Source organism: Chionomys nivalis, chromosome 14 (genome assembly GCF_950005125.1).
Source record: "Chionomys nivalis chromosome 14, mChiNiv1.1, whole genome shotgun sequence".
Classification (NCBI taxonomy): Eukaryota; Metazoa; Chordata; class Mammalia; order Rodentia; family Cricetidae; genus Chionomys; species Chionomys nivalis.
The window spans coordinates 45244208-45270608 of NC_080099.1; the positions used below are offsets into that span (position 1 = coordinate 45244208).

Genomic DNA, 26401 nt, shown 5'->3' on the forward strand with positions numbered 1-26401 from the left:
GAAGCACAAGTCAGCCTTCTTTAAATATACAGCACTTAATAAATCTCTTGTGCTTTCATGGAAAAAATCAGAAATGGAGGATTTGTTTAATAACAGCACCATGTTAGAATACAAGACTGGACTTTTTTTCTCCAAGTAATTTGAAGATGAGTTTTACCATGCATGCTAGGTGATATTTAACAATAGCTGGGGGCAGTAAATCAATTCAGAGCTAGAGACAAGGGATCCATTGTTGACAGAAACATGTTTAAAGCAACTACTCGGAGAAAGCAAGAATATCAAAGCTAAGTACTACTAATAGACAAACACAAGCAAATCTAAGTAACCTGCTCTGATGATCCACTTCACTGAGAATCAGAAATGAACTGATATCACTTAGCTTAGGTAAAACAATGATTGTTTCAGGTGAAGTCATCCTGGGACCTTCTAATGTTTTATAACCAAATATTGAAACAAATGAGGCACTTCTTACCCGAAGAATCCTGATTATACGATTTAAAAGCTGAATATATAAATATCTGGCGTTTTACTAACAGAGGTTGTTCTTTGAAACAGCACTCAAAATGTGAAATATTTGTCTCAAGTTTTTCCATTAAAACTGAATTCTGCATTTCATATGCATTTACCCGAAAGGTGGGATTTGCCAAAAACTCACCTGTCCAGGTTGATTTGATTCTGATTCCTGTCTTTCCCTTTCATCTCTATCCAGGTGGGGGGGTAGGCAGGGACTGAAGGCCATAAGGTCGGTCTTGGGCGGACCCTCACCAGAGCACACTCTCTGCCGCCTCTGCTGTGAGTATGACCAGGTCCCCACCGCGCTGGAGCACACCAGCACCGGTTTCCCAGGTCCACTGGCGCCCTCGCTATCCGCAGGCAAAGCCGAGCAGCGCAGCGCGGTGTACAGCAGCAGCGTGAGCACCAGCAGGCTCGACACCGCGCAGATGGCGATGATCAGGTACACGTTGACATCCACCAGTGACGTCTCTGAGACTGAAGCATGCCCGGATGTCTGTGAAAAGGACTTTGGCGCCTGGCCGCTTTCCACTAGAGACACTAACACAGTTGCAGTGGCTGTCATTGCAGGCTCTCCATGGTCCTTCACCAGCACCAACAGAGTCTGTCGAGCGGCATCCGCCTCATCCAAAGCACGCGTTGTGCTGATCTCTCCCGTGTACAGACCCACGCGGAAGGGACTGCGCATGCTCCCTGACGCCGACTGCAGCTCATAAGAGAGCCATGCATTGTAACCAGAGTCAGCATCCACTGCTCGCACCTTCGCCACTACGTGCCCTGAACCCACTGATCTAGGCACAAGCTCGCTCACTGACCCGCCGGCTCTCACAGCTCCGTGAGGCAGCAGCGTGGGAGCATTGTCGTTTTCGTCCAGCACAAACACCTGCAGAGTCACATTGCTGCCCAGGGAAGGCACACCAGCATCCCGCGCGCTCACCTGGAACTGCAGCAGCTCCAGCTCCTCATGGTCCAGAGGCTGCAGGGCGAACACCTTGCCGCTCTCCGCGTGCACAGACACGAAGCTCGACAGCGAGCGCTCGCCCACCCGCCTCTCCACCAGCGAGTAGGACACCAGCGCATTCTCCTGAGCATCTGCGTCCATGGCTGACACCGTGAAGATGTGCGCACCAGGCGGGTTGTTCTCCTTCACGAACACCGTGTATTCGGGCTGCGCGAACGCGGGCGCGTTGTCGTTCACATCAGCCACCTCTACCGACAAGCTGACGGTGGTCCACAGTGAGGGAGAGCCCCCATCCCGGGCTGTCACAAGCAAATCATAGGCTGGCACCTTCTCGCGGTCCAGGCTGCTATCCAATACCAGGGAATAATAATTCTTAAAGGTGGATACGATCTTGAAGGGGACACTGGGTGTGAGAGAGCAGGTCACTTGGCCGTTGACTCCAGAGTCAAGGTCGGATACGCTAATCAAAGCAATGACTGTGTTTGGCTGAGCATCCTCTCTTATTGGGAGGGACAGGGAAGTCAGTGTCACTTCAGGGGCATTGTCATTGATGTCTAAGATTTCTACCGAGACTGTACAGTGACCTACCATTGGGGGGTTTCCCTTATCCGTAGCCAACACTTCAATTTCATAAAACTTGTTTGCTTCATAATCTAAAGTTCCGTTGACCCTTAAATCTCCGCTGTTTTCATCTAGTGTAAATAAAGACCTTCCACTGGGCTTGATTGACATCAAAGAGTACTCCAGTTGCCCATTCACACCTTCGTCTTGATCTGTGGCGTTTAACTTTATGACAAGAGTTTCATTAGCAGCATTTTCCATTATTCTTACCTTGTATTCTAAATGATCGAACTCCGGGTCATTGTCGTTAACATCTAAAACACGAACCCAAAGCTGAACTGTACCAGTGAGTTCCGGCTTTCCCCCATCTGAGGCTGTCAGTAGCAAATTAAGTTCCGGGGTTTTCTCCCGATCCAGCGTCTTCTTTAATATAAGTGACGGTCTTTTAGTCTGCTTGCTATTTGTAGGTGATTCTAAAGAAAAATACTCGTTTTGACTTAATCTATAGACCAATAGAGCATTCTCCCCTATGTCGGCATCAGATGCTCCCTCTAGCGGAAAACGCGAGTCTGGTTGCTTGGATTCATAAATCAGCAGCTTTTGTTCTTTAAGAGGAAACACTGGCGGGTTGTCGTTAATGTCCCTCACCTCCACCTCCACATGGAAAACCTGCAGCGGCCGGTCCACGATCACCTCCAGGTGGATGCTACACTCCGCGTTCCGCCCGCACAGCGCCTCTCGGTCTATCCGAGAATTCACAAACAAAATGCCATTCTGCAGATTTACCTCCAGAAGGTCCCCGCGGTCCTTGGACGCCACCCTGAACAGGCGGGGCACCAGCTCCGCCAGCTCCAGCCCCAGGTCCTGAGCGATGCGGCCCACGAAGGTTCCGTGTTTGGCCTCCTCGGGGACGGAGTAGTGGAGCTGGCCGCTCCCTGCCTCCCAGACTGCAAGGAGCAGAAGCCAGAGCAGAGGTTGCAGAGTGCAGGATTCACTTCTCTGAAAACCTAACATTGCATATAAAATCGGCCTCCAAAATGTCTCCTTTCGCTGACTGTATCGGATACTTGTCTTCAGATCCAAATGTCCCTGAATTCTCGAGGAATTTTAAAGGCTCCTTTTGACAGCAGCACTCAGCGTGATGGAGTCGGTTTTGTACATGGAGTGCGGGACTCTTCGGACCAATTTATGAATGAACTCTTTCCACTGAGTAAAGAGCGACACCTTGTGCCTGAAAACGTGAGTACTTGTGCACATCCACCACTGGAGAACTTCACGTTTTGTATACTTTGCCCAAAACAATTCCAAAATGCACATTTATTGAACATTCTGATTTTAAGTCACATTGAAGTGGAGTATATGTGAAAGCGGTACTTTTATTGAATAACATCAGATTAAATACAAAATTGTAATCTTATCTAAACACTTGAAGAAAAGGAGGGCTCACTTCTTTACGTAAACTTGAAAACCTAGAGTTAAACATTTTCTTAACATCTTGTCTATCATTTAAAAATATTATAAGATTTGAACTGTTCTAGTCACAGCCTCTATTCCTACTTAGGCTGCCAGGAAATTCAATGGAAAAGACATAGCTTTTCCAATGGTTGGGTCTAGTTTGTTGTTGCTATTTGTGGTTTGGAGTTTTGTTTGAGTCTGCAGAACCCAAGGTCTGTTAGTGCTAGGCAAGTCTCAGCCTCTGAAATTCCATAAGAACAATGTTCTGAACACTGCACCCTTAGCTATGTAGATTTCCATTCTCTTATTTTTTAAAAAAAATCAAATCTTCCTGAGCAGATTTATAAAGTTTGGATGCATGCTTCTTCTGTGTAATGATCAAATAGACTTAATCCATCCAATACCTCAAACATTCAGCATTTCTTTTTGGTGAAACTATCAAAGTTCATATCAACAAAATCCCTTTATCAACAATATCATTCCAATTTCTTCAACTCTGATCTTTTATCTTTCTACATTTCATTGTTTTCTTGTAATAAATTACTGACTTTATGTTCATTGCAGAGTGAGAAAACAAATATTTTCAAGTTTTGTAATTGGAACAGAATTCACAAAAGAAAAGTCTGTTGAGGTAGATGAATTTTGCATTTGACATATATGATTTCCCACACAAATCATATTGTCAGTAATGGGATAGCAATAATTTACTCATGTAATCATCAATAATATGACAAAGGCAGCCTTTTAAATCACAGGATGAATTGTTAGTCATTGAAATAAATAAAATTACCAGGAAAATCTCTACACCAGTTTAGTATTTCCATGTAACCAATATTAGTTTTCTATAAATAAAAACACAATAAAATACATTTATGGAAAATAACTGCAGTGCAGAATTTGGGGTTTTTGATTATAAGTCATCAAAAAGGTAAAATAATTTTATGATCTCTCCTCTAAGTACATGAGATTGTGTTTGAAACACAGAAGATACTCAAAGAGTTGAACTAAGTGACAAATTACTTTAGAGTTTGAAGATTTAATTTCCTACAATACTTAGTGCAAGATGGTAATTATTGAGGATAATTTTCCCTTTTCTTTCAAGGCAATATTTCTCTGGGTAGGGCTGGCTGTCCTAGAAGTCAGTTTGTAGACTAGACTGGAGTTGAATTCAGAGATCCTCCTGCCTCTGCCTCTGAAGCGCTGCCATTGAAGGCTTTACGCCAACACTTCAGGCTTTAATTTTCCTTTCTTGATGATGTAGTTATGTTTTCTCTGTCTTTTTATACATACTGGCGATTTGAAGGCAAATAGGATGAGACAACACAAGTTTGAAGCAGAAAATCATCCAGAAAAGAAACAGTATTTTGTTATAAAGGAATTCTTTGAGAAACAAAGGCCCAAGTTGACTTCGAGCTACCAGGATCAAGTAGTTCTCCTACTTTACTATGAAAGGGTTTTTAGGGTTCTTATGCAGCTTACAACCATTGCAACAACATATGAAAATGCCATAAACTATCTGTCATTTTTTTCTGAATCATGAAACAACAAACATACACACATTATTAACACAGAGACGCCATTAATACCACTCTGCTGCTGTTCTGCTTACCCTTCTCCCAGCGGCGTCACAGCACTGGGACTCTCAAAAGTAACTGTAAGTAGGCTTCTATGTTTAAAAAGTCAAGAAAAATATCCACCAACTCTAAGAACAGTGAATTATTTTTCTTCTTTCAGGGGGCAGGAGTTTGAGCCAGACTTTCTCTGTGTATTCCTGGATGTCCTGGAACCTGCTGTGTTGATCAGTCTGTCCTGGAACTCACAGAGATCTGCCTGCCCCTGCCTCCCAAAAGATGGGATAAAAGGCATGAATTACTACTGCCTGGCAAGAACAGTGAATTCCATTATACACCTGTAAAATAATATAATCATGTGCAATCAATACAATACAACATTATATAAAATAGCAATAAATTGAACACAATATGCAAGGTGTGTCAGATTTATATTGAACAAAAGGAAAGCAATAGGTCTCCTTACACACACTGTTATAGGAAATGGGGTTTGAGATACAATGTGAACTTTTCCAAGATAACGAAATATAAAAATTCTACCCAGAACAGATGATGATATCACATATCTATATTCTAACTGCGGTGTTTATTTCCAATAATGCATAGTTTGGGGTGTATAAAATTGTCCTGAGTAAACTCCAATTCAAAAAAGTTTGATAGTGTGTGTAAACCAATGTCACATCTTTTGTATTTTGGCTAAAATTTTTGAGGTATAAACATCTCAATCGTTGATAGAGAACATATTGTACTCACTCTAAACTTACCTGGAAGGGGCTCAACATCTAGCTGCAGATTAATCTCGAGAAATCACATCAAGATCATTGTTAACATTGAATTTGTGAAAATCAATTGAAGATTTCATGAACTGTGTGCTTTACTCTTGCAACTTAGTTTTATTAGATGTAAATTCTACCTCCACACCTCACGAATTGTATATTAAAATGCAAAGTTTTGTGTCCTCTTAACCTGTGTTATTTTGTATATCTGATGTTATTCTTTCTTGCAAATGTAAGCCACAGAAATGAATTTCAAAACCATTCTCTGAACCCTGGGAAAAATTTCAAACTCAGATTATAAATTTGCTTTCCAAACACTATGCTAACAAAATTATAGGATTTACCAAATAATGCTAACTCTGCCCTATTGTGGTTTATTAAAGGAAACAGAGCAATTTTCTCTCAATCATTTGTTCAGTTTGCAGAAGCTTTTCAATAAAAAATAACAATGATCCTGCTTCAGGGGAAAACTGTCAAACAAGCTGATCTCTTAGTTCGAGGCAAGTCTGATCTACAGAGTGAGTTTCAGGACAGCTAGGGTTATGCCGAGAAAGCCTGTTATGAAAAACCAAAATGATAGTAATAACAATAAAAAAGACTGCATCCATAAAGACCTACACACATCTAAAGATTTTCATAGGAAACCAACTCCTTTGAAGATGTTAATGAAGCATATAATGCTGTTCAATGTTCTCAAATCTTTTGGCCATATTTAGAATCCTCAAATTATCATCATCACCACTTACATTTGCCTAAAACACTATTATTATTCACATACAAAAAGGAGGTCATTTTATATATGATATTAGACTGGGTTATTTATGGTATTCTGCTCTTCTGCAGGAATATTGTGAGCCAAAGTCCAGATTTTTTCTCATGTTTTAAATGATTCCTATGTACATCATTCCTGAATGACTGACCCATAGTTCTTATATAGGAGTTCTTGATTATTACACTGAATAAATGTCTCTCTCAATGTGGTATTGATTAAAACAAGTTAATTTAACTCATGAACACAACTAAAAATATCACTCAATATAGAAAAGCGTAACTCTATCTCAATACAGCATTTATGCAAAACTCATGATTAATATAATCATGGAGAATTTTTATAACCAAGGCAAAAAAGACTCGTGTGCACACACCTCATATTCTACTTTCATTGAACAGAAAAGAGGTTTACTGAAGAAGGGTCGGCATTGTTATGACAAAAGTGTCTCTGGATTCTGAAAATTTGTACTTAGATGTCACCACTAGACAAGACAAATACCTCTGATTCTCATGTCCCATCTTTATAATCCAGATAGTCATAGTAATTCTACTATTATTATACATAGTATGAAGAAAGAATTACTAAATAATATTCATGATGACAAAAATAAAGACAATGAAGAATGCTAGATTTCCAGAATGTTTTAAATGAGCTATCTCAAGAGGGACAAGACAAATAAATTTAATAACTTCATAAATTACTGTAGGGATTAAATGAAATAATGTACGTAGGTCCTCACAGCAAGCGTAACAAATTGAGATAATTCACACAGTGTGGTTGAACATACACCAAACAGTATTTTCTCACACTCTATAGTCTATACAAGTAGGCAGTGTGGCAGGGCATGGTGGTGAACACCTTTAATCTCACTCAGGGTGCAGATAGAGGCAGATCTGTAAAGTTATTTTGTTTGTAATCTAACAAAAAAGATCCTGCCTAAAGATCAGAGTGCAGAGCTAAACCACTAGTTAGTCATAGAGACCAGGCAGTGGGGGCCACACCTTTAACCCCAAAGAGACAGAGGGAGACGGATCTCTGTGACTTCAAGGCCACCGTGAACTACACCAGGTTGAATCTGTCTAAAAGAGAATCAGAGCTCACACAAAGGTGATCCCAGCACTTGTGATCCTGCACCTTTAATCCCAGCACTAGGGAAGTCGAGACAGGAGGAATATGGCTGGGTGAGAGAGAAATATAAGATTGGAGGAGACAGAAGCAGAAGTGCAGTCTGAGTATTCATAGAGACAATCAGTCTGAGGTTCGAAGAGAAAAGATTCAGTCTGAGTCTTCACAGAAACAGGATCATCCCTTCGGTCTGAGGATTCGGTAGAGACAAAAGGTTCCTCTCGTGGCTGGCTGAACTACTTTTCTGATCTCTCCGTTTTCACCCCCTAATATTTCACTCTGAGTTTTTATTATTAAGATCAATTAGAATTCGTGTTGGAAGATCTCTGTGATTTCCAGACCAACCTGCTCTACACTGTGAGTTCCAGGCCAGCCAGGGCTACACAGCATCTTTCTCAAAGAAAATAGGCATTGGGCAACATGAAATAGGGTACACCTCATGGTTACCTTTTGTATGATTTTTCTAATATTTATTTTCATGAAAATCATTTTTCCACAATTCATTATTTAAGGTAGATGTGCCTGCTAACACCTTCATGGATTTCTATTACCTCTACCCTATCTATAGCATGGTTTACTTTCTGTGTAAATATATATGATTTATTTCTTCAGTAGAATTAAAGGGTATTTTTTTTGCCATTTGACCAGCACAGGGCATGGTGCTGGACTTCACCACAAATTACAAGACTCTCAAACTCAAAGCACAAAGAAGTGAGGATTCCCTTACCTTAAAATACTTCCACATAGCTTCTTGACAAGGACCAAGAATTGAAGAAAAATAATGCTAATTCATAGTGGAAGAAATTTATCAAGTAAGTAGAAGACTCGATAAGTTAAAAACTTTGAGAAAACAGCAGTAAGTTTGGCAGGTGGTTAAAGAGAATTAACATCACGTTAGGAAGTATCTAAAATGCTGTCTATCCAAAGCAGTTGAGGGCTTTGAAGAAACTGTCCTTGAAAATACAGCAAGACTAGTAAGAGAGTAGTAAGTAAGACCCCCTTGAAAGGCAACATTAAAACTCTACCCACTTCAACTGTCAGCTCACAAAACATGCTACTGAATATAAAAATCACATAAAAATATGGTGCTTCAAGCATTCCCATCTCCATCAGTAACAGGCAATTTCATAGTTTATAATAAGTTAGAACTCAAATCAAATTCAAAAATTAAATAATACACAAACATAATAAAGGGAAAGGGCACCTGTTAGAATAAGAACAATAAATGGCTGCAGATTTGAAAGTTAGATTTGAGCCCTGCCTATGCCCTGTATTTCCCATTATGGTCCTTGACTTCCTACTGGCACACGTGCTTCATTAAAGACAACATTGGCTCATTCTGTTTCATTTTTACTAGTATTGCTACTACCACTATGACTGTTATACATAGCACAAAGAAAGAATCACTAAATCATATCCATGCTGACAAGAGTGAAAGGCAATGAAGTGGCTAGTTTTCCAGTATTCTTTAAATGAGTTGTCATGAGAGATTAAACACATAAATTTAATGCTGAAGATAGAATCATAAACTGATTAATATCCATGACATCACCAGGCATGGAATGTATTCCTGGATTTTGGTACTTACATTCTCAAAGATCTCTTGTCGGACTCCACTATCTCCAGAACCCAAACCAGGGGGAATACTGAGACTGAAGGTCATGAGGTCTGTCTTTGGTAGGCCTTCTCCAAAACATACCCTCTGCCTCCTTTGCTGAGAGTAAGACCATCTTACCTTTGCTAAGTATTCTGACTCTAAGGGAAGCTGTCTCTCCTCTGCTGATTCCGGACCTTGGGATAGGCTGGGGCTGAAGGCCATGAGGTCGGTCTTGGGCGGACCCTCACCAGAGTACACCCTCTGCCGCCTCTGCTGCGAGTATGACCAGGTCCCTATTGCACTGGAGCACACCAGCACGGGCTTCCCCGGAGCACAGGCTCCATTGGTGGGCGTCGCTGAGCAGCGGAGCGCGGTGTACAGCAGCAGCGTGAGCACCAACAGGCTGGACACAGCGCAGATGGCGATGATCAGGTACACGTTGACATCCACCAGCGATGCCTCTCGGCCAATGGCATCTACCAACGTTTTGGATGAGGCTTTTGGAGCTTGGCTGTTCTCAAGCAGAGAAACTAGCACTGTGGCTGTGGCAGTCAGCGCAGGTTCACCATGATCCTTCACCAGCACCAGCAGGTGCTGGTGCAGCGCATCCGCTTCATCCAGGGCGCGTGTGGTGCTGATCTCACCGGTATATAGGCCCACGCGGAATAGGCTTCGGGAATTGCCTGCCGACGTCTGCAGTTCATAAGAGAGCCAAGCATTGTAACCAGAGTCCGCATCCACTGCGCGCACCTTGGTGATCACGTGACCTAAACCAACTGATCTAAGCACAAACTCACTCACTGCCCCTTCCGCTCCCACGGCTCCATGGGGCAGCAGCGTGGGAGCATTGTCGTTCTGGTCCAGCACAAACACCTGCAGAGTCACATTGCTGCCCAGGGAAGGCACACCAGCATCCCGCGCGCTCACCTGGAACTGCAGCAGCTCCAGCTCCTCATGGTCCAGAGGCTGCAGCGCGAACACCTTGCCGCTCTCCGCGTGAACAGACACGAAGCTCGACAGCGAGCGCTCGCCCACCCGCCTCTCCACCAGCGAGTAGGACACCAGCGCATTCTCCTGCGCATCTGCGTCCATGGCCGACACCGTGAAGATGTGCGCACCAGGCGGGTTGTTCTCCTTCACAAACACCGTGTATTCGGGCTGCGCGAACGCAGGTGCGTTGTCGTTCACATCAGCCACCTCCACGGACACGCTGGCTGTGGCCCACAGTGAAGGCGAGCCCCCATCCCTGGCTGTCACCACCACCTTATAGTCAGGTGTGGTCTCTCTGTCCAGGGCGCTGTCCAGCACGAGCGAATAGTAATTCTTGAAGGTGGACACCAACTTGAAGGGGACATGAGGAGTCAGAGAACAGGTCACCTGCCCGTTGACAGTAGAATCACGGTCTGTCACACTGATTAGGGCAATAACTGTCCCCAATGGAGCATCCTCTCGTACAGGGAGTGATAATGATGTTATTATTAACTCGGGAGCATTGTCATTGATGTCCAGGACTTCAATTAAGATTGTGCAGTGACCGAACATTGGAGGACTGCCTTTGTCCACTGCTTCTGCTTGAATCTTCCATAAACTAGCTTCTTCAAAATCTATTTTTCCACTGACTTTAATTTCTCCACTGACTGAGTCAATATGAAAAGTAGCTTCTGTCTTAGGGGAAACACCCGTTGCAAAGGAATAAAGAATATGACTGTTCGAACCTTCGTCCAAATCCGAGGCATTTAGTTTAACCACCAGCGTACCATTTCTTGCATTTTCTACCAGCTTCACCCGATAGACTGCTCTGTCAAACACTGGCGCATTGTCATTTACATCGAGCACTGTGATATGTAGTTCCAAGGTGCCTGTGAGCTCGGGTTTGCCCCCATCCGTTGCTTTAACCACTAAGTGAAGCTCAGAAGCTCGTTCTCTGTCTAAAGGTTTCTTTAACACTAATTCCAATGGTTTAACCTGCTCCTCTGTACTTGGTACTTCCAGGGAGAAATACTCATTGGAACTCAGTTTGTAAGTCAGCAGAGCATTGGTTCCAATATCTGCATCTGAAGCGCCCTCTAGCGAAAAACGAGAGTCTAGAGCTCTTGTTTCTGAAACAAAAAGACTCTTCTGTGCTGTTGGGAACACTGGCGGGTTGTCGTTAATGTCCCTCACCTCCACCTCCACATGGAAAACCTGCAGCGGCCGGTCCACGATCACCTCCAGGTGGATGCTACACTCCGCGCTTCTCCCGCACAGCGCCTCCCGGTCGATCCGAGAATTCACAAACAAAATGCCATTCTGCAGATTTACCTCCAGAAGGTCCCCGCGGTCCTTGGACTCCACCCTGAACAGGCGAGGCACCAGCTCCGCCAGCTCCAGTCCCAGGTCCTGAGCGATGCGGCCCACGAAGGTTCCGTGTTTGGCTTCCTCGGGGACGGAGTAGTGGAGCTGGCCGCTCCCTGCCTCCCAGATTGTGAACAACAGAAGCGAGGGCAGCAGGCACCAGGATCCCTGGCAGTATGTCATGGCGACAAAAGACATAATCTCTTTGAGATTTTATTTTATTATTATTCGCAGTAGTAGTCGTATTCTTGCTCCAGGGTAATCGCAACAATGTAGGTGCTGTTTATAATCTTTAAAGCACGGGGCCAGCTTCTTTCCGGTCTGCAGATGGTCTGATTTTCTTCCGTTAGCGCTCTTGTTGGAGAACAACGACATCCTGTGGCTCAAAGCGTAAGTGCAGTTGCGCTCTGCGATTTAAGCTTACTTCGGAATGCCATTTGTAGGTTTTCAGAATGCTTTTCTTTGTAGGTTTCTAGTTAGTTCCCATTTCAACAGCCGGTAGCTGACTAAAGGTTATTTTATCTTAGATTTACGGTTTCTAGAGTAGTTTCATCTTCTATATAGACACTAAGAACATACTACTGCACAAACTGTATTATCGTGTAAAAGTATGTGGACAAATTACATTTGTATTGGCGATACAGATTTTTAAAAGATTTGTAAGAAATATAACATACTGGAACGCCGTGTATCCAACCTCTTCCTATAACTTTGTAGTTGTGTTCTGCTGACTCTTTTAAAATACTAAATTATTCTGATCATTTGATTTAACTCTATAGAGAATAATTGAAGATGCAGATTTTCTGTTACCACTGCAACATAATGGGATTTCAATTCAATATTAATAATACGCTATTTACTATTTTATCCAAAGAATTCTTTATTTGATATTAATAAATTTACTCAGCACAGATTGTGGGAAATTTAGAGCATATTTTTAAGGCTATCTAATTTTAAAGTTTTTGTTCAGTCATTATATCTGTTCAGGATTAAGGTTATTTCTGTCATATTGGAAAACTTCAATGTCAATTATACTTATTATTTACTTGGAAAAATTAATTAATTTTCATCCAAAAATAATGTCAGGAGTTCTAGTTATATTTATCTGTTTATAGTATTTTCTTAGAAAACTATGTGAAGAGTCTAAAATATAAAAGTTATTCTAAATCTCATTCACTCAATTTTGTTATCATATTTAATCTGAGATACAAAAATATATTGGAATTTATATGGAACACTTATAAATGGCAATGAAGTTCATCAGCATTTTGTTAAAGAAGAAAATATTTTAATCATCTCAAGACTATATGGAACCAATTAATCAGCATCTGAATCTTGCCAGTAATATTAAGTCATTGAAAAACTCAAATATTCCCCTACTAAAAAGTGATTGTAAGTGGATATCCAAAATAATAAAGTTTATTTTCTTTATGTAACTTCAGTTTTCAATTGAACACACCAATAGTGACTTAATGACTATGAATCTGTACCAAAGAAAGATAGTTCTCATTGTCTGTAATTGTTTTTGTGATTGAAGACACAAACCCTAAACCAATACATTGCGCTGTTTAAAAGAGAAAGAAAAAATTAGCCCATTGAGCTGATTAAAGTTAGAAAAAGTATCATGATGAAAAGTTTTAATCTCTAGTTTTCTGAGTAAAATACGCAATGTCTTTTGGAAAGACTCCATACTAAATAAAGGTCCATTACTATTTTAGACTGGAGGATTATGTTACCAATATACATATAAAGAGTAATTTTTAGATTTGTGTGCATAGGGGTTTGCAGAACTAGTTAAGGGATCATGTGAGAAGTAGGAAAATTCTCAAGAGGTGAGAGATCGATCAGGTACTGTAAAACATGAAACAAGAAAACAGAAAACCAGGCAAACTAGGGACAGAGAAGGGCACCAGACAGATAGAGAGGTAAGAGGAAGAGGAATGAATGACAGGAGTATAATGACAGATGTGTGACGATGTCATTACAAAGCTCCTTACTTTAAATGCTAACCTAAAACCTTACTTTAAAAATTTTTAAATGCAATTTTCAATGTCTTGATGTTACAAGGTTTCCATGAATCTAACAATTATACTATAACAGTAAATCCATCTGCTAGTAACACATCTCAAATACTGTTAAGCCAGGTGTGATGGTGTATGTCCCTGATCCCTACATTCAATAAGCAAAAGAGGGATTGAGAATTGAGGAACTATACCAAGATGATGTGAGAGGAGGGTGGGGAAAGAAAAGAGAGAAATAACAGAAGACACTATTTGAGGTTCATAGGGGGAACTCCCAATAGGTACTTTAGAGAAAAGGGAAGACTTAGCTATACATTTGTTTTAACTAAACTGTTAGCTGTATTTCTTTGGTTTGTGTATTCTGGATATTGTTCTGAGTTTATTCACAGATGATCTTGTAAAAAAAATTACAACATGAAAAAGTGAATGAAAAGTAATAGCAAAGTCATCAACCTAAAAAATACACAATAACTCAGTAAGTTTATATCTATTAGATATATCAAATAAATATAAAAGCAAAGATATCTACTATTATAAATATTATACATATAAATATATGTATGATCAGGAAGAGAGAGATAAGAAACACAGAAGAGAGATAGAACCAGAAACAGGTTCTCCTCTTAAAGTTGGCAGCCAAGCCAGGTGTAATGAATAGGTCATGCCTGTAATCCTGGCACCTGAGAGGCTGATGCAGAAGGCTTTGAGGCTAGCCTGAACTACATAGTAATTATAGGCCAACCTGGGCTATTGTGAGACTCTGCCTCAAAAACATAAAATAAAATAAGTAATTGGAGATCAAACTCAGGATAGCTGAAACATTTGATTAATATGAGTTCTGACTATGGGAAAACAGAAAATTTTGATATGATTTCAAGTCAAGGCATATATTTCATAAGTATATTTGATATAGTGGCTAATAAATTTTTAATTTAACGTGCATTTATTATCAATAATCTCTAAAATTTGGCATTGAGACCAGCCATGAAAAGCTGGCAATTGAAGGCAATATTGTGTTTGCATTTTTGCTCTGATTTTTGTGTTGTCAAACTTGCTTAATGATGTCAACTTCTGTTGGAATTTATGTGTGAAACACAGACTGAATAACAAATTTGCAGTAAATGGGAAAGGAAAAGAAATTGCTAGGGACCAGAACTGAAATGATAAACGCTGATTGTTTTGGTGATGTTGGAATTACTTTGAAAACTGAAACCATGGGTTATCAGATAACCACTAGTTTCAGTAAAGAACAATTGATTGGGTGTTTTTGTCACCATGTCTATGGTTGGGTTCTTGGGAGGAGCAGAACTTATAGAACATTTATTAGAGTGGCTTATAGACTGTGATCCAGCTAGTCCAATATGATTGTCTACCAAAGAAGAGTTCTAGAATCCAGTAGTTGTTAAATCTATCTCAGTTGGCCGTTAGTATACACTAGAATCCTAAAGAAGGAGATTCTAACACCAGGGAAGAAATGGACTTGCAATGAGAGCAAGAGCAAGCAAGCAAAGAGAGTAAGCTTCCTTCTTCCATATCCTTTATATAGGCTGCCAGCAGAAGGTATGTCCTAAACTAAAGTTTGCTCTTCCCACCTTAGAAGATCTCGAGTAAAGGTATATAGCACCACCTCAAAAGATGCAGATTAAAATTGGGTCTTCCTACCTTAAAGAATTTAATTTAGAAAAAAAATCTCTTACAGGTGTAACCAATTGATGAAAATTTTAAGTAATTCCAGATGTAGTCAAGTTGACAACCAAGAACAGTCATCGCACCATGTAACTTAACTATCTTGTATATCTTGTTATATATAAAACCCATCTCTACTCTGTTTAAGATAACAAGAGAAGCTATTAAACTAAATCATACACCACAAAAAAAAGAAAATACTTTGAGTATAATTTAATTTTTCCTATTTTAATACTAATTTAGACTAAAGCTACACTTTTTAATTTCATATTTCTTTTTTCCTTTTTTTGAACTTTTTGAGGTAGGGTTTCTCTGTGTAACAGCTAACACAAGAATTCTATTGGTGAAAGCTTATGTGTTCATAATAGTTATATTAAAATTACACGTCTCAAGCAGGGAATTGCATACTGCATAGACAAACATCATAAATAAACTTCTAGAATAAAGTATACTTGAAAGCATCACTAGAAATTTTGGGGCATAGAGGTACTCAGTCAAAGAAAATATAGTTGGGATATATATTTGTCACAGAATAAAGAGAGAGAGAAAATCTATTTTATCAAGCAAAACACGAAAATAAAAAAGTAATAGCCCACCTGCCCAGAAACGTCTCCTCCAGCAGAATGGTTTTCCACTCCCATATCGGTCACTGGGTAGGGTGTAAGACTGGGGCTGAAGGCCATGAGGTCAGTCTTGGGCAGACCCTCTCCAGAACACACCCTTTGCTGTCTCTGCTGAGAGTACGACCAGGTCCCCACCGCGCTGGAGCACACCAGCACCGGCTTTCCAAGCCCGCACCCACCTTGCATAGGCACTGTGGAGCAGCGCAGCGCGGTGTACAGCAGCAGCGTGAGCACCAACAGGCTGGACACAGCGCAGATGGCGATGATCAAATACACGTTGACATCCACTAGCGATGCCTCCCTGTCTGAGGAGTTGGAGAACCTCTGGGAAGAAGCTTTTGGCACCTGGCCGCTCTCCACCAGAGACACCAGCACGGTGGCAGTGGCAGTCAACGTGGGTTCGCCATGGTCCTTCACCAACACCAATAGGCGCTGGCGCGGCGCATCAGCTTCATCCAGGGCGCGTGTCGTACTGATCTCCCCCGTGTACAGACCCACGCGGAAAGGACTACGCATGCCCACAGCGGGCTGCAGCTCGTAAGACAGCCAGGCATTGTAACCAGAGTCTGCATCCACCGCGCGCACCTTTGACACCACGTGTCCAGCATCCACTGACCGCGACACAAGTTGACTAAATTCGCCAGCAGTTCCAACTGTCTGAGGTCCCAGCAGCCTGGGCGCATTGTCGTTTTCATCCAGCACAAACACCTGCAGAGTCACATTGCTGCCCAGGGAAGGCACACCAGCATCCCGCGCGCTTACCTGGAACTGCAGCAGCTCCAGCTCCTCATGGTCCAGAGGCTGCAGCGCGAACACCTTGCCGCTCTCCGCGTGCACAGACACGAAGCTCGACAGCGAGCGCTCGCCCACCCGCCTCTCCACCAGCGAGTAGGACACCAGCGCGTTCTCCTGAGCATCTGCGTCCATGGCCGACACCGTGAAGATGTGCGCGCCAGGCGGGTTGTTCTCCTTCACGAACACCGTGTATTCGGGCTGCGCGAACGTGGGCGCGTTGTCGTTCACGTCAGCCACCTCCACGGACACGCTGGCTGTGGCCCACAGCGAGGGCGAGCCCCCATCCCTGGCTGTCACCAACACCTTATAGTCAGGTGTGGTCTCGCGGTCCAGGGCGCTGTCCAGCACGAGCGAATAGTAATTCTTGAAGGTGGACACCAGCTTGAAGGGGACTTGAGGGGTCAGCGAACAGGTCACCTGTCCATTGACTCCAGAGTCTTGGTCTGACACGCTGATCAGGGCAATTACAGTACCCAAAAGAGCGTCTTCTTTCACCGGAAGCGACAAAGGAGTAAGGACTATTTCTGGAGCGTTATCATTTTCATCCAGGATTTCCACGAGTACAGTGCAGTGAGCAACCAGGGGTGGATGTCCTTTATCTGCAGCATCCACATGAATTTCATAATTGTTCCTATCCTCAAAGTCAATAGCGCCATTTACTTTTATCTCTCCAGTTTTTTCGTTTATTCGGAATTTCTTTCTTATGCTAGATGGGGTCAACGAGCTAAATGAGTACTCCACTTCCTTGTTTACTCCTTCATCTGCATCAGTAGCATTCAGCCATATTACTAACGTTTGATTCTCTTGATTCTCAGACATCTTAACTTCATAAACAGATCTGTCAAACACGGGAGCATTATCATTAGCGTCCAACACCTGAATCAACAGAGAAACCGATCCGGTAAACTCGGGTTTGCCTCCATCCGTTGCTGTCAGTAACAACTTCAGCTGAGGATTTTCTTCCCGATCTATCAGTTTTCGAAGAACAAGCACTGGGAATTCGCCTTTGCCCTTTTTGTTTACAATATCAAGGACAAAATATTCGTTGGAACTGAGTTTGTAAGTAAGCATCGCGTTCTCGCCAACATCTGCATCAGATGCGCCTTCTAGTGGAAATCGAGAATCAAGCAGTCTAGATTCAGGTACCAAGATCTTTTGTTCTGCTACAGAGAACACTGGCGGGTTGTCGTTAATATCCCTCACCTCCACCTCCACATGGAAAACCTGCAGCGGCCGGTCCACGATCACCTCCAGGTGGATGCTACACTCCGCATTCCGCCCGCACAGCGCCTCCCGGTCGATCCGAGAATTCACAAACAAAATGCCATTCTGCAGATTTACCTCCAGAAGGTCCCCGCGGTCCTTGGACGCCACCCTGAACAGGCGGGGCACCAGCTCCGCCAGCTCCAGCCCCAGGTCCTGAGCGATGCGGCCCACGAAGGTTCCGTGTTTGGCCTCCTCGGGGACGGAGTAGTGGAGCTGGCCGCTCCCTGCCTCCCAGGCTAAGAGGAGCAGAAACCAGAGCAGCAGACGCCAAGCTCCATGGCTCAAGCATCTGGACATCACCACAGAACCATTCTCTTGTCTTAAAACTCCATGAATATGGCATGCAGAATGCGCACACGTTTTAATATCTTCTGGTCGATTTCCTAGTCTCATTTTTTAAAATCGAAACGCTGAGATTTCTGAATGTAGCTACTTCCTAACCCTCGAGAAACAGCGAATTGTCTTTGTTCTAAAAAGCTACTATTTTGTGGACGGCAGCGACATCCAGTGGCTAAATGTGTAAGTATATTTCTATGAGCGCAATTTTTCTTTAATTCACATCTTTGATTTATTTCTGTGGATAATTATCTCTGTGGACACTTAGTGCCACATATCACATCTCTTTAACACGTTTTAATATTTAATGTGGATCCATAGTATAACTTTTTCTTCAAGGTGAAACCACAAGAAGTGATTCCTTCCTTGATCTCGTGATAACTACCAGCTAAATTTTAGCATGCCCTTAAGAGTCATGAAATGATATGAGGGCTGATAATTTATTGTGCAACGGGTGTAGGCTCCTTCAAGTTGTAATACTCAGTTCAATTACTTTTGGTGTTGTTTTAAGGTTAAGTAAACCTCATTTATACAGCAATTTTAAGACACTGATTCAGTTGGGACTCCGAAGTCAACACTAGCGTGTAGAGATCGCCAACATCCCCATCAGCCATCCTCCCACTTACATTCTTATATTTGTTCCTAGTAACTATGCAACTTTGGCTTCCCAGTCATGCAAACTCTCCGTGTGCCTTTTCTCACCTTCATAATATTGTCTCAATAGTAAGAAAACATTGTGTAAATTATAGATTATTAAAGTCTGGGGAGTTTCTTTGGGAGAATGAGCCCTTCATGAGTATGAACTATTCTCAGACCCCAGATTAGACACATTTATTTTTATGATACTTATGGCCAAATCAGGCTCCTCCGGAGGAAAAAACATGAATTTCCTTTGGAAAACGGTCACGCTCCAGTGCCTAAACTCTGTCTAGTACACGAACTAAAAGGGATGATTATTGTATTTAAGAAATTGAAAATCGGTTACATCAGTTACACCTTATATTGACTAAAGAATCTCATTTTGAGTAAAGTAATTGACAAATTCATGACTTGCTTTCAGATTTTGCTACAAGAAAAGCGTTTCCATCTTTTCAAATTTTTAAGTAGTCTCTGCATTTCTGTCATCCAATGTATCCCCATCAACACAACTTACCTTGAATTCGGACTTATACCTTCAAATGTTTCTGTTTGGAGTTGTTTTTCACACTCAATGCATCCTTTAGGCTTGGGTTCAGTGTTTTGTGTTGTTTCATTGAGAGAAGAGCTGAGACAAGGTCTCTTCACATGCCCCTTCCCGTCCTCGAATTCACTCTGTAGACCAGGCTGGCCTCAAAGTCACAGAGATCTGCCTGCCTCTGCCTCCAGAGTTCTGAGATTAAAGACGTGCACCACTGCCCCCTGCAGGTTCGATTATTTGAATACTTAGTATAGACTGAGGGGGGCTATTGGTGTCATTTGCATCCGAGGCAATTCTGTCTTTTAGAGCTAATACTTTCGGCACTTACTTTGTTCTTGGTAACTATAAAATGCACGCCTTCTCACTCACATCTACATTGATGAAACCAGCAAGTAGGCCTTCTATAGTAATCCACGTTATCTCCCAGCTTACAGGCTGCCATCATATCCAAATTTCAGAATTTGTGAAATATCTGTGGAGTTAATTTACCTTTGAGTACATAAGGAAACTTAAGCACAAGGAATCCAAGGATGTAATACTTTTTAAAGGCTGAGAAATTAAACAGTGTAGAGATAAAACACATGTTTTGCCTAACAGCTGACAGTGTAGGCCTCTATATCAACTTCACTAGATCTAAGATGGAATTTTGAAACCAAAAATGAGGTGTCATTTATTCTGGTTCTTCCTGGGATTTTAGTTTGTTAAGTACAAATGAAAAAATTTAAAAAACATAATTTGGACTAAAGGTACAGTTAAAGAACCACCACACAAAAGCCACAAATTACAGTTTCATGGTGTTAAGTATAGCATGCAAGGACATTGAAGATACGTTAGACGTTTGTCTTGTGGAATAATAAGAGAAAAGCAAATTTTTATCCATCATAAGGAAGTTTTTTCTAACTTTCAGCCTATTAATTACAAGAGAATTTAACGGTTTAAATCTTTACACCCCAAATTTTTAATCACTAAACCAAAAAAAAAGGTAATTTGAAATATCCCTTTCCGAAGAAAGAAACTCTTAACTACTGGGAAAGAGTGTTTTCTCTAATATCACAAGAGGAATAGTTAACATTATAGAAATCACTGTCTGTAAACATTTTCTTATAATTTATATTAAAAGAAATATAGGGATATATTTTACTTTCATTGAAATGAGAGTCTTATTTATACTCTTTGTAATAGAATTATATTTCTGATTTGGGGGATTGTTTTTGTCATCATTGTGGTTTGTTTTGTTTTGACTTTTTTGAGGCAGGGTCTCTCTGTGTAGTCCTGACTGTTCTGGAACTCGCTATGTAAACCAGGCTAATCTCGAACTCACAAAGATGCACCTGCCTCTGCCTCTATGCTAAGATTAAAGGTGTGCACAACCATGCCAAGTCTAGAATTAGGTTTCTAAGTAGAGAAGTGGTTTTCTATGACTCCCTGGTTGTTTTGTGTCTCCATTCAGAGAACAGCTGGAATTTTATATTCATGTTAACTGAATGACTACTAAGCCATTGTGGGTTGTTTTGTTGTGGCTACTGTTGTTGGGTTAGTTTTTCTTTTTCACAACGAATACCTTCCAAGTGTTGTTGAAGCTGAGCATTCGCATTTGATCCACACATTATGGTTTTTAAATAAAATGATGTTACTATAGTAATGCTTTAATTAAAATTAGCTGTTCACTGAGCAACAAGTGCATCTACTTGTCTAACAGCAGTGTGCAAACACAAGTCTTGTCCTAATTTAGATATCTGCAATTTAAAAAAAAAAAACTCTGGTAGAATTGTAGAGAATGAAAAACAGTATATAAATAAAGCAAGAAATTCTTCCACGAAGAAATAAGTACACGGATAAATGCAATTCTACAGCAACTTACCTTCTCATAGGAATCCAAAGAAACAGATGGTTCTCCAGATCCATCTGCAGATCCAGGACACGGAGGTAGACCTGGGCTGAAGGCCATGAGATCGGCCTTGGGCGGACCCTCTCCAGAGCACACCCTCTGTCGCCTCTGCTGCGAGTATGACCAGGTCCCAACTGCACTGGAGCACACCAGCACAGGCTTTCCCGTCCCGCAAGCGCCCCCCGTGGGCGCCATGGAGCAGCGCAGCGCGGTGTACAGCAGCAGCGTGAGCACCAACAAGCTGGACACCGCGCAGATGGCGATGATCAGATACACGTTGACATCCACTAAAGATGATTCAGGCACAGTAGCACCTACAGACGACCTCGAAGAGGTCTTTGGTGCCAGGCCATTTTCCACTAGAGACACCAGCACGGTGACCGTGGCAGTTAACTGAGGCTCACCGTGGTCCTTCACTAGCACCAGCAGTCGCTGTCTAGTCCCATCTGCCTCATCCAGGACCCTTGTGGTGCTGATCTCGCCGGTGTATAGGCCTACACGGAATGGGCTGCGTGTAGTCCCTGGCCATGACTGCAGCTCATAAGAAAGCCAAGCATTGTAACCAGAGTCTGCGTCTACAGCGCGGACCTTCGCCACCACGTGACCAGGCTCCACAGACCTGGGCAACAACTGATTGAACACTCCATCTGCACTGCCCGTCCCAGACCCAAGCAATACAGGCGCGTTGTCATTCTCGTCCAGCACAAACACCTGCAGAGTCACATTGCTGCCCAGGGAAGGCACACCAGCATCCCGCGCGCTCACCTGGAACTGCAGCAGCTCCAGCTCCTCATGGTCCAGGGGCTGCAGGGCGAACACCTTGCCACTCTCCGCGTGCACAGACACGAAGCTCGACAGCGAGCGCTCGCCCACCCGCCTCTCCACCAGGGAGTAGGACACCAGCGCGTTCTCCTGAGCATCCGCGTCCATGGCCGACACCGTGAAGATGTGCGCGCCAGGCGGGTTGTTCTCCTTCACGAACACCGTGTATTCGGACTGCGCGAACGCGGGCGCGTTGTCATTCACGTCAGCCACCTCCACGGACACGCTGGCTGTGGCCCACAGCGAGGGTGAGCCCGCGTCCCGGGCTGTCACCACCACCTTGTAGTCAGGTGTGGTCTCTCGGTCCAGGGCGCTGTCCAGCACTAGCGAATAGTAATTCTTGAAGGTGGACACCAGCTTGAAGGGGACTTGAGGGGTCAGGGAACAGGTCACCTGCCCGTTGGCACCTGCGTCTACATCAGTCACGCTGATCAAGGCTATAACTTTCCCCAGCTGTGCGTCTTCTTTAACAGGAAGCCAGAGCGTTTTGATAGTCAGCTGTGGAGCGTTGTCGTTAGCATCTATAACTTCCACAAGAACTGTACAGTGTCCAATCAGTGGTGGGAAGCCTTTATCACGTGCCTCTAATGGAATCTTGTAAGCTTTACTTTCTTCGAAATCAATAACTCCTATAACTGTAATTTCTCCACTCACAGCATCCATGTGAAACTTGGATTTTATATCTGGGGAAATATCACTAGAAAATGAGTACATAACATCCCCGTTCACGCCTTCGTCTAAATCCGAAGCATTGACTTTGATTACCAACGTCCCGTTTGGAACGTTCTCGGGTAATTTCACGGTATAGCGAGATCTGTCAAAAACCGGAGCATTGTCATTGACGTCCAGCACTGTGATGAGTAACTGAACGGTGCCAGTCAGCTCGGGTTTGCCTCCGTCGGTGGCCGTGAGCAATAAGCGCATCTCTGCAGTTTCTTCTCTGTCTAATGGTTTCCGCAAAACAAGCCCGAGAAGTTTCACCTGTTCGTGGTCGGGTGGTACATCCAGAGAGAAATGTTCATTGGTGCTCAGTCTGTAAGTCAGCAGAGCATTGGAACCGACATCTGCATCTGACGCGCCCTCTAGTGGGAATCGCGAGTCAAGCAGTCTGGATTCCGGAATAAACAGAGTCTTTTGTGTGGTTGGGAACACTGGAGGATTGTCATTAATGTCCCTCACCTCCACCTCCACGTGGAAAACCTGCAGCGGCCGGTCCACGATCACCTCCAGGTGGATGCTACACTCCGCGTTCCGCCCGCACAGCGCCTCCCGGTCTATCCGAGAATTCACAAACAAAATGCCATTCTGCAGATTTACCTCCAGAAGGTCCCCAAAGCCTTTGGAATCCAATTGAAACAGACCCGGCACCAACTCTGGCAGATGCAGTTCAAGATCCTGAGCGATGCGGCCCACGAAGGTTCCGTGTTTAGCCTCCTCTGGGATGGAATAGTGGAGCTGGGCGCTCCCCACCTCCCAAACTGTGAGGAGCAGTAGCGAAAACCCTAGACTCCAGCCCTCTGGGACTGTTCCGCCTAAATACAGCATTTCAGGAGCTTGATAATTTCAGTTCGCTTAAATTACCTCCAATGAAGAGAAGCCATCTATCTGGTTCTCTCAATTCCACCCTCACGAGTTCACCATTGCTCACCGGAGTGAAAAAGAATGGAGCGTCTTTTCTCCCGGAAAAAAAGGATGGCTGTGCTTGTCTTGAATTAGAACGAATAAGAAGGCCAAGAGCGACATCAGGTGGCCCAAAGAGTAAGTACATATTTGGTGAATAGACATTGGACCATAGACTTGCCAAATCTTACTTTACTCTCTGAATTTTATCATTGTTGAAATAGAAAACCACCTTTCTCTTCCTGCAGCTATTATTAGATTACTGATATTTGAAACTACAAAATGGAATAATTATAGTTCTCTTGTGTCTGAGAAAACTGTCCACATAACTTTAAAATACTGATGAAAATGGAGTGGCGATTAAAAGCGTTCAGTTACACAATACCAAATATTAAATTCGAAAATCATTTTGTTCTGTAACTCAAGATCATCCATATTCCTAAATTTGAGATTCTGATGTTACAGAATCTGCTGTGGGTCACTATGCCTAGGGAAACTAGGTGGCCAGAAATGTATTGAACAAAAATAACCTTTTTCATGCCGGATGAAAGTAATCATAAATATATTTATGAAGTAGTTTTCTTAAGTAATTTCCTGAATTGTAAATGTGTATTTATAGGGTATAATTTAATTAAATATCCCTCTTAGACAGAAAATGTTACATATATATATTTCTCTTTATTAATATTTATATAACGGTTCCCACCATCATGTTTTATTCCTACACCTATATAATGTGACTGGTTTCAACCACTGTTATATGCAAATAGCAATCTCTCTTCTTTATCTCTTCTCCATCTTGTATTATATCACTCCATCATAGTACATTTCAATTTCAGTATCATTCATTCCGGATTTAGGGAGAGGTCTACCTTTAAAGCTAGGATTCCTTTCTTCATAGGTTCTACTCAGGAGAAACCCTCTTTTGAGTTCTAGTCTCTCATTCAAACATGCAAACTGATTAATTAAATCTATTGTTAGTCCTTTTGAGGTCTAAAGTCAAAATCACAGACATTATTGATAATGATTGAAATGATCAGTCATCAAATACAGTGCTAGATGATATAAAGGATATATTTGTCCTTTGTAAAACCAATTAAAATTGAGGAAGAAACTATGATGAAGTCACATCTGAGAGTGAGGTAGATGTCAACACAATAGGAAAAATAAAGTCATTTCCACAAAGAAAAGGCTGCGCATTCTATTCAAATAGTGGAATAAACAAACACATACGGAAATCTAAAAGTCCTTAAAACTGAGAGCTAAAGTGGTTTATTTATGTAGAGCATTTTGATAGACAAATAAGATGATAAACCTAGACAGGAATTATTTAAAAATGTAAAACCAACCATAAAAAGAAACTTACTTTCTGATACCTTTCATTTGGGAAAGAAGGATAAAATCGAGTCATAAATGAGTACATGGTGCCATTATGTCTCTACCTGGCTCCAAGAATCCAGAGTCCCAGAAACCCCTGATTCACTTCCACTAAGTCTAGCCTTTCTTTTGTGAGGAATGTGCTCCATAGCCAATTAGTATGCAATGTCGGGGCAAATGAAACAGACACAAGAAGTAAAGAGAGAAAGAAGTTCTAGAATTTACACATTGAAAGACAAGAAAAGTATCTTAGACTTTTCAATGATTTACTTCCAAAAAGCGAAATATTTGTATGTGAACTAAAGAATCCTCATTATTTTGAGTATTTTATAGTGATTTATATGTTATGCATCTATCTACAACAATGAAATTGGAATTGCTGCACACAATATTCTTGTTATTTAAGGTTTTGTTAAATCATATTAAGTGCAAACTCAATGTAGTCTGGGGGGAAGGTGCTAGAGTTTGAACCAGAACCCTTGAACACACTATGGAACATGTTTATGAAATACGCCAACTCATACACAAAAGATTAACACAAGTTTACTGTATCACTGATTCAAGTTTAGCCGATGTTTATCAGAAGAAGAGCAACTATGGATCAGCCAAGGATGTTCAAAAAATATTAAATTATTAAAAATATTGTAAAATTTCTGTACCTGTAAAATAAATAAATAAAACATAAAATAGTGAAAATTGCCAGATCCCAGAACTTGGGGCTGAGACAAAAAGTTTATGAGGTTTGGGTAAATTGAAGACACATGGTTGACACCATTTTTTAAAAAAAGAAATAAGAAAAAGGAAATAAAAATTAATAAATTAAGGGTTTATCGATAGCAGCCTCATACATTTGTCTTCTCATTGTTTTACTTTTGTCTGGCTTATTAAAAATGAAGGAGAAAGTGAAAGCTAAATATTGGAAAGGAAATTACTCTGCATTTTATGACTAAAAGGTTCAAAAGAGGAATAAATATTACAATACCTCAAAACTACTAGAGCTAAAATAAAAAATAAACCATGAAATAAATTAATGTAAGTGTAAACAGATGATAGTGTTTAAAATATACCTTTCCAATAATACTACAGACTACATTAAAAGCTCTGAGCATAACCATGAAATTTAAA

The 26401-nt window shown here is 41.8% G+C and overlaps 2 protein-coding genes across 9 annotated transcripts in view; both read right to left on the bottom strand.

Moving 5' to 3' along the window:
- Window positions 1–26401, bottom strand: part of LOC130886608 (protocadherin alpha-C2) — a 208282-nt gene that overhangs the window by 130127 nt on the left and 51754 nt on the right. Inside the window, exon 1 of one of the 8 annotated variants that reach the window (XM_057788569.1) lies at window positions 21431–23916. The exons of 5 other annotated variants lie outside the window; for them this stretch is intronic. In XM_057788569.1, the coding sequence (XP_057644552.1) occupies window positions 21431–23824 (2394 nt within the window). In that variant the 5' untranslated portion in view covers window positions 23825–23916. Of the gene's footprint in view, window positions 1–655; window positions 3185–15968; window positions 18450–21430; window positions 23917–26401 lie in introns of those variants that run through there. 2 more of the 8 variants (XM_057788567.1, XM_057788571.1) reach the window with 2 other exon arrangements.
- LOC130886967 (protocadherin alpha-10-like) lies at window positions 3143–11863 on the bottom strand. The gene is made up of 3 exons (XM_057789243.1): window positions 9540–11863; window positions 9323–9383; window positions 3143–3322 (listed from the first exon to the last, which is right to left on the bottom strand). The coding sequence occupies exons 1-3, from the start codon at window positions 11861–11863 to the stop codon at window positions 3143–3145; spliced, it is 2565 nt and encodes an 854-aa protein (XP_057645226.1).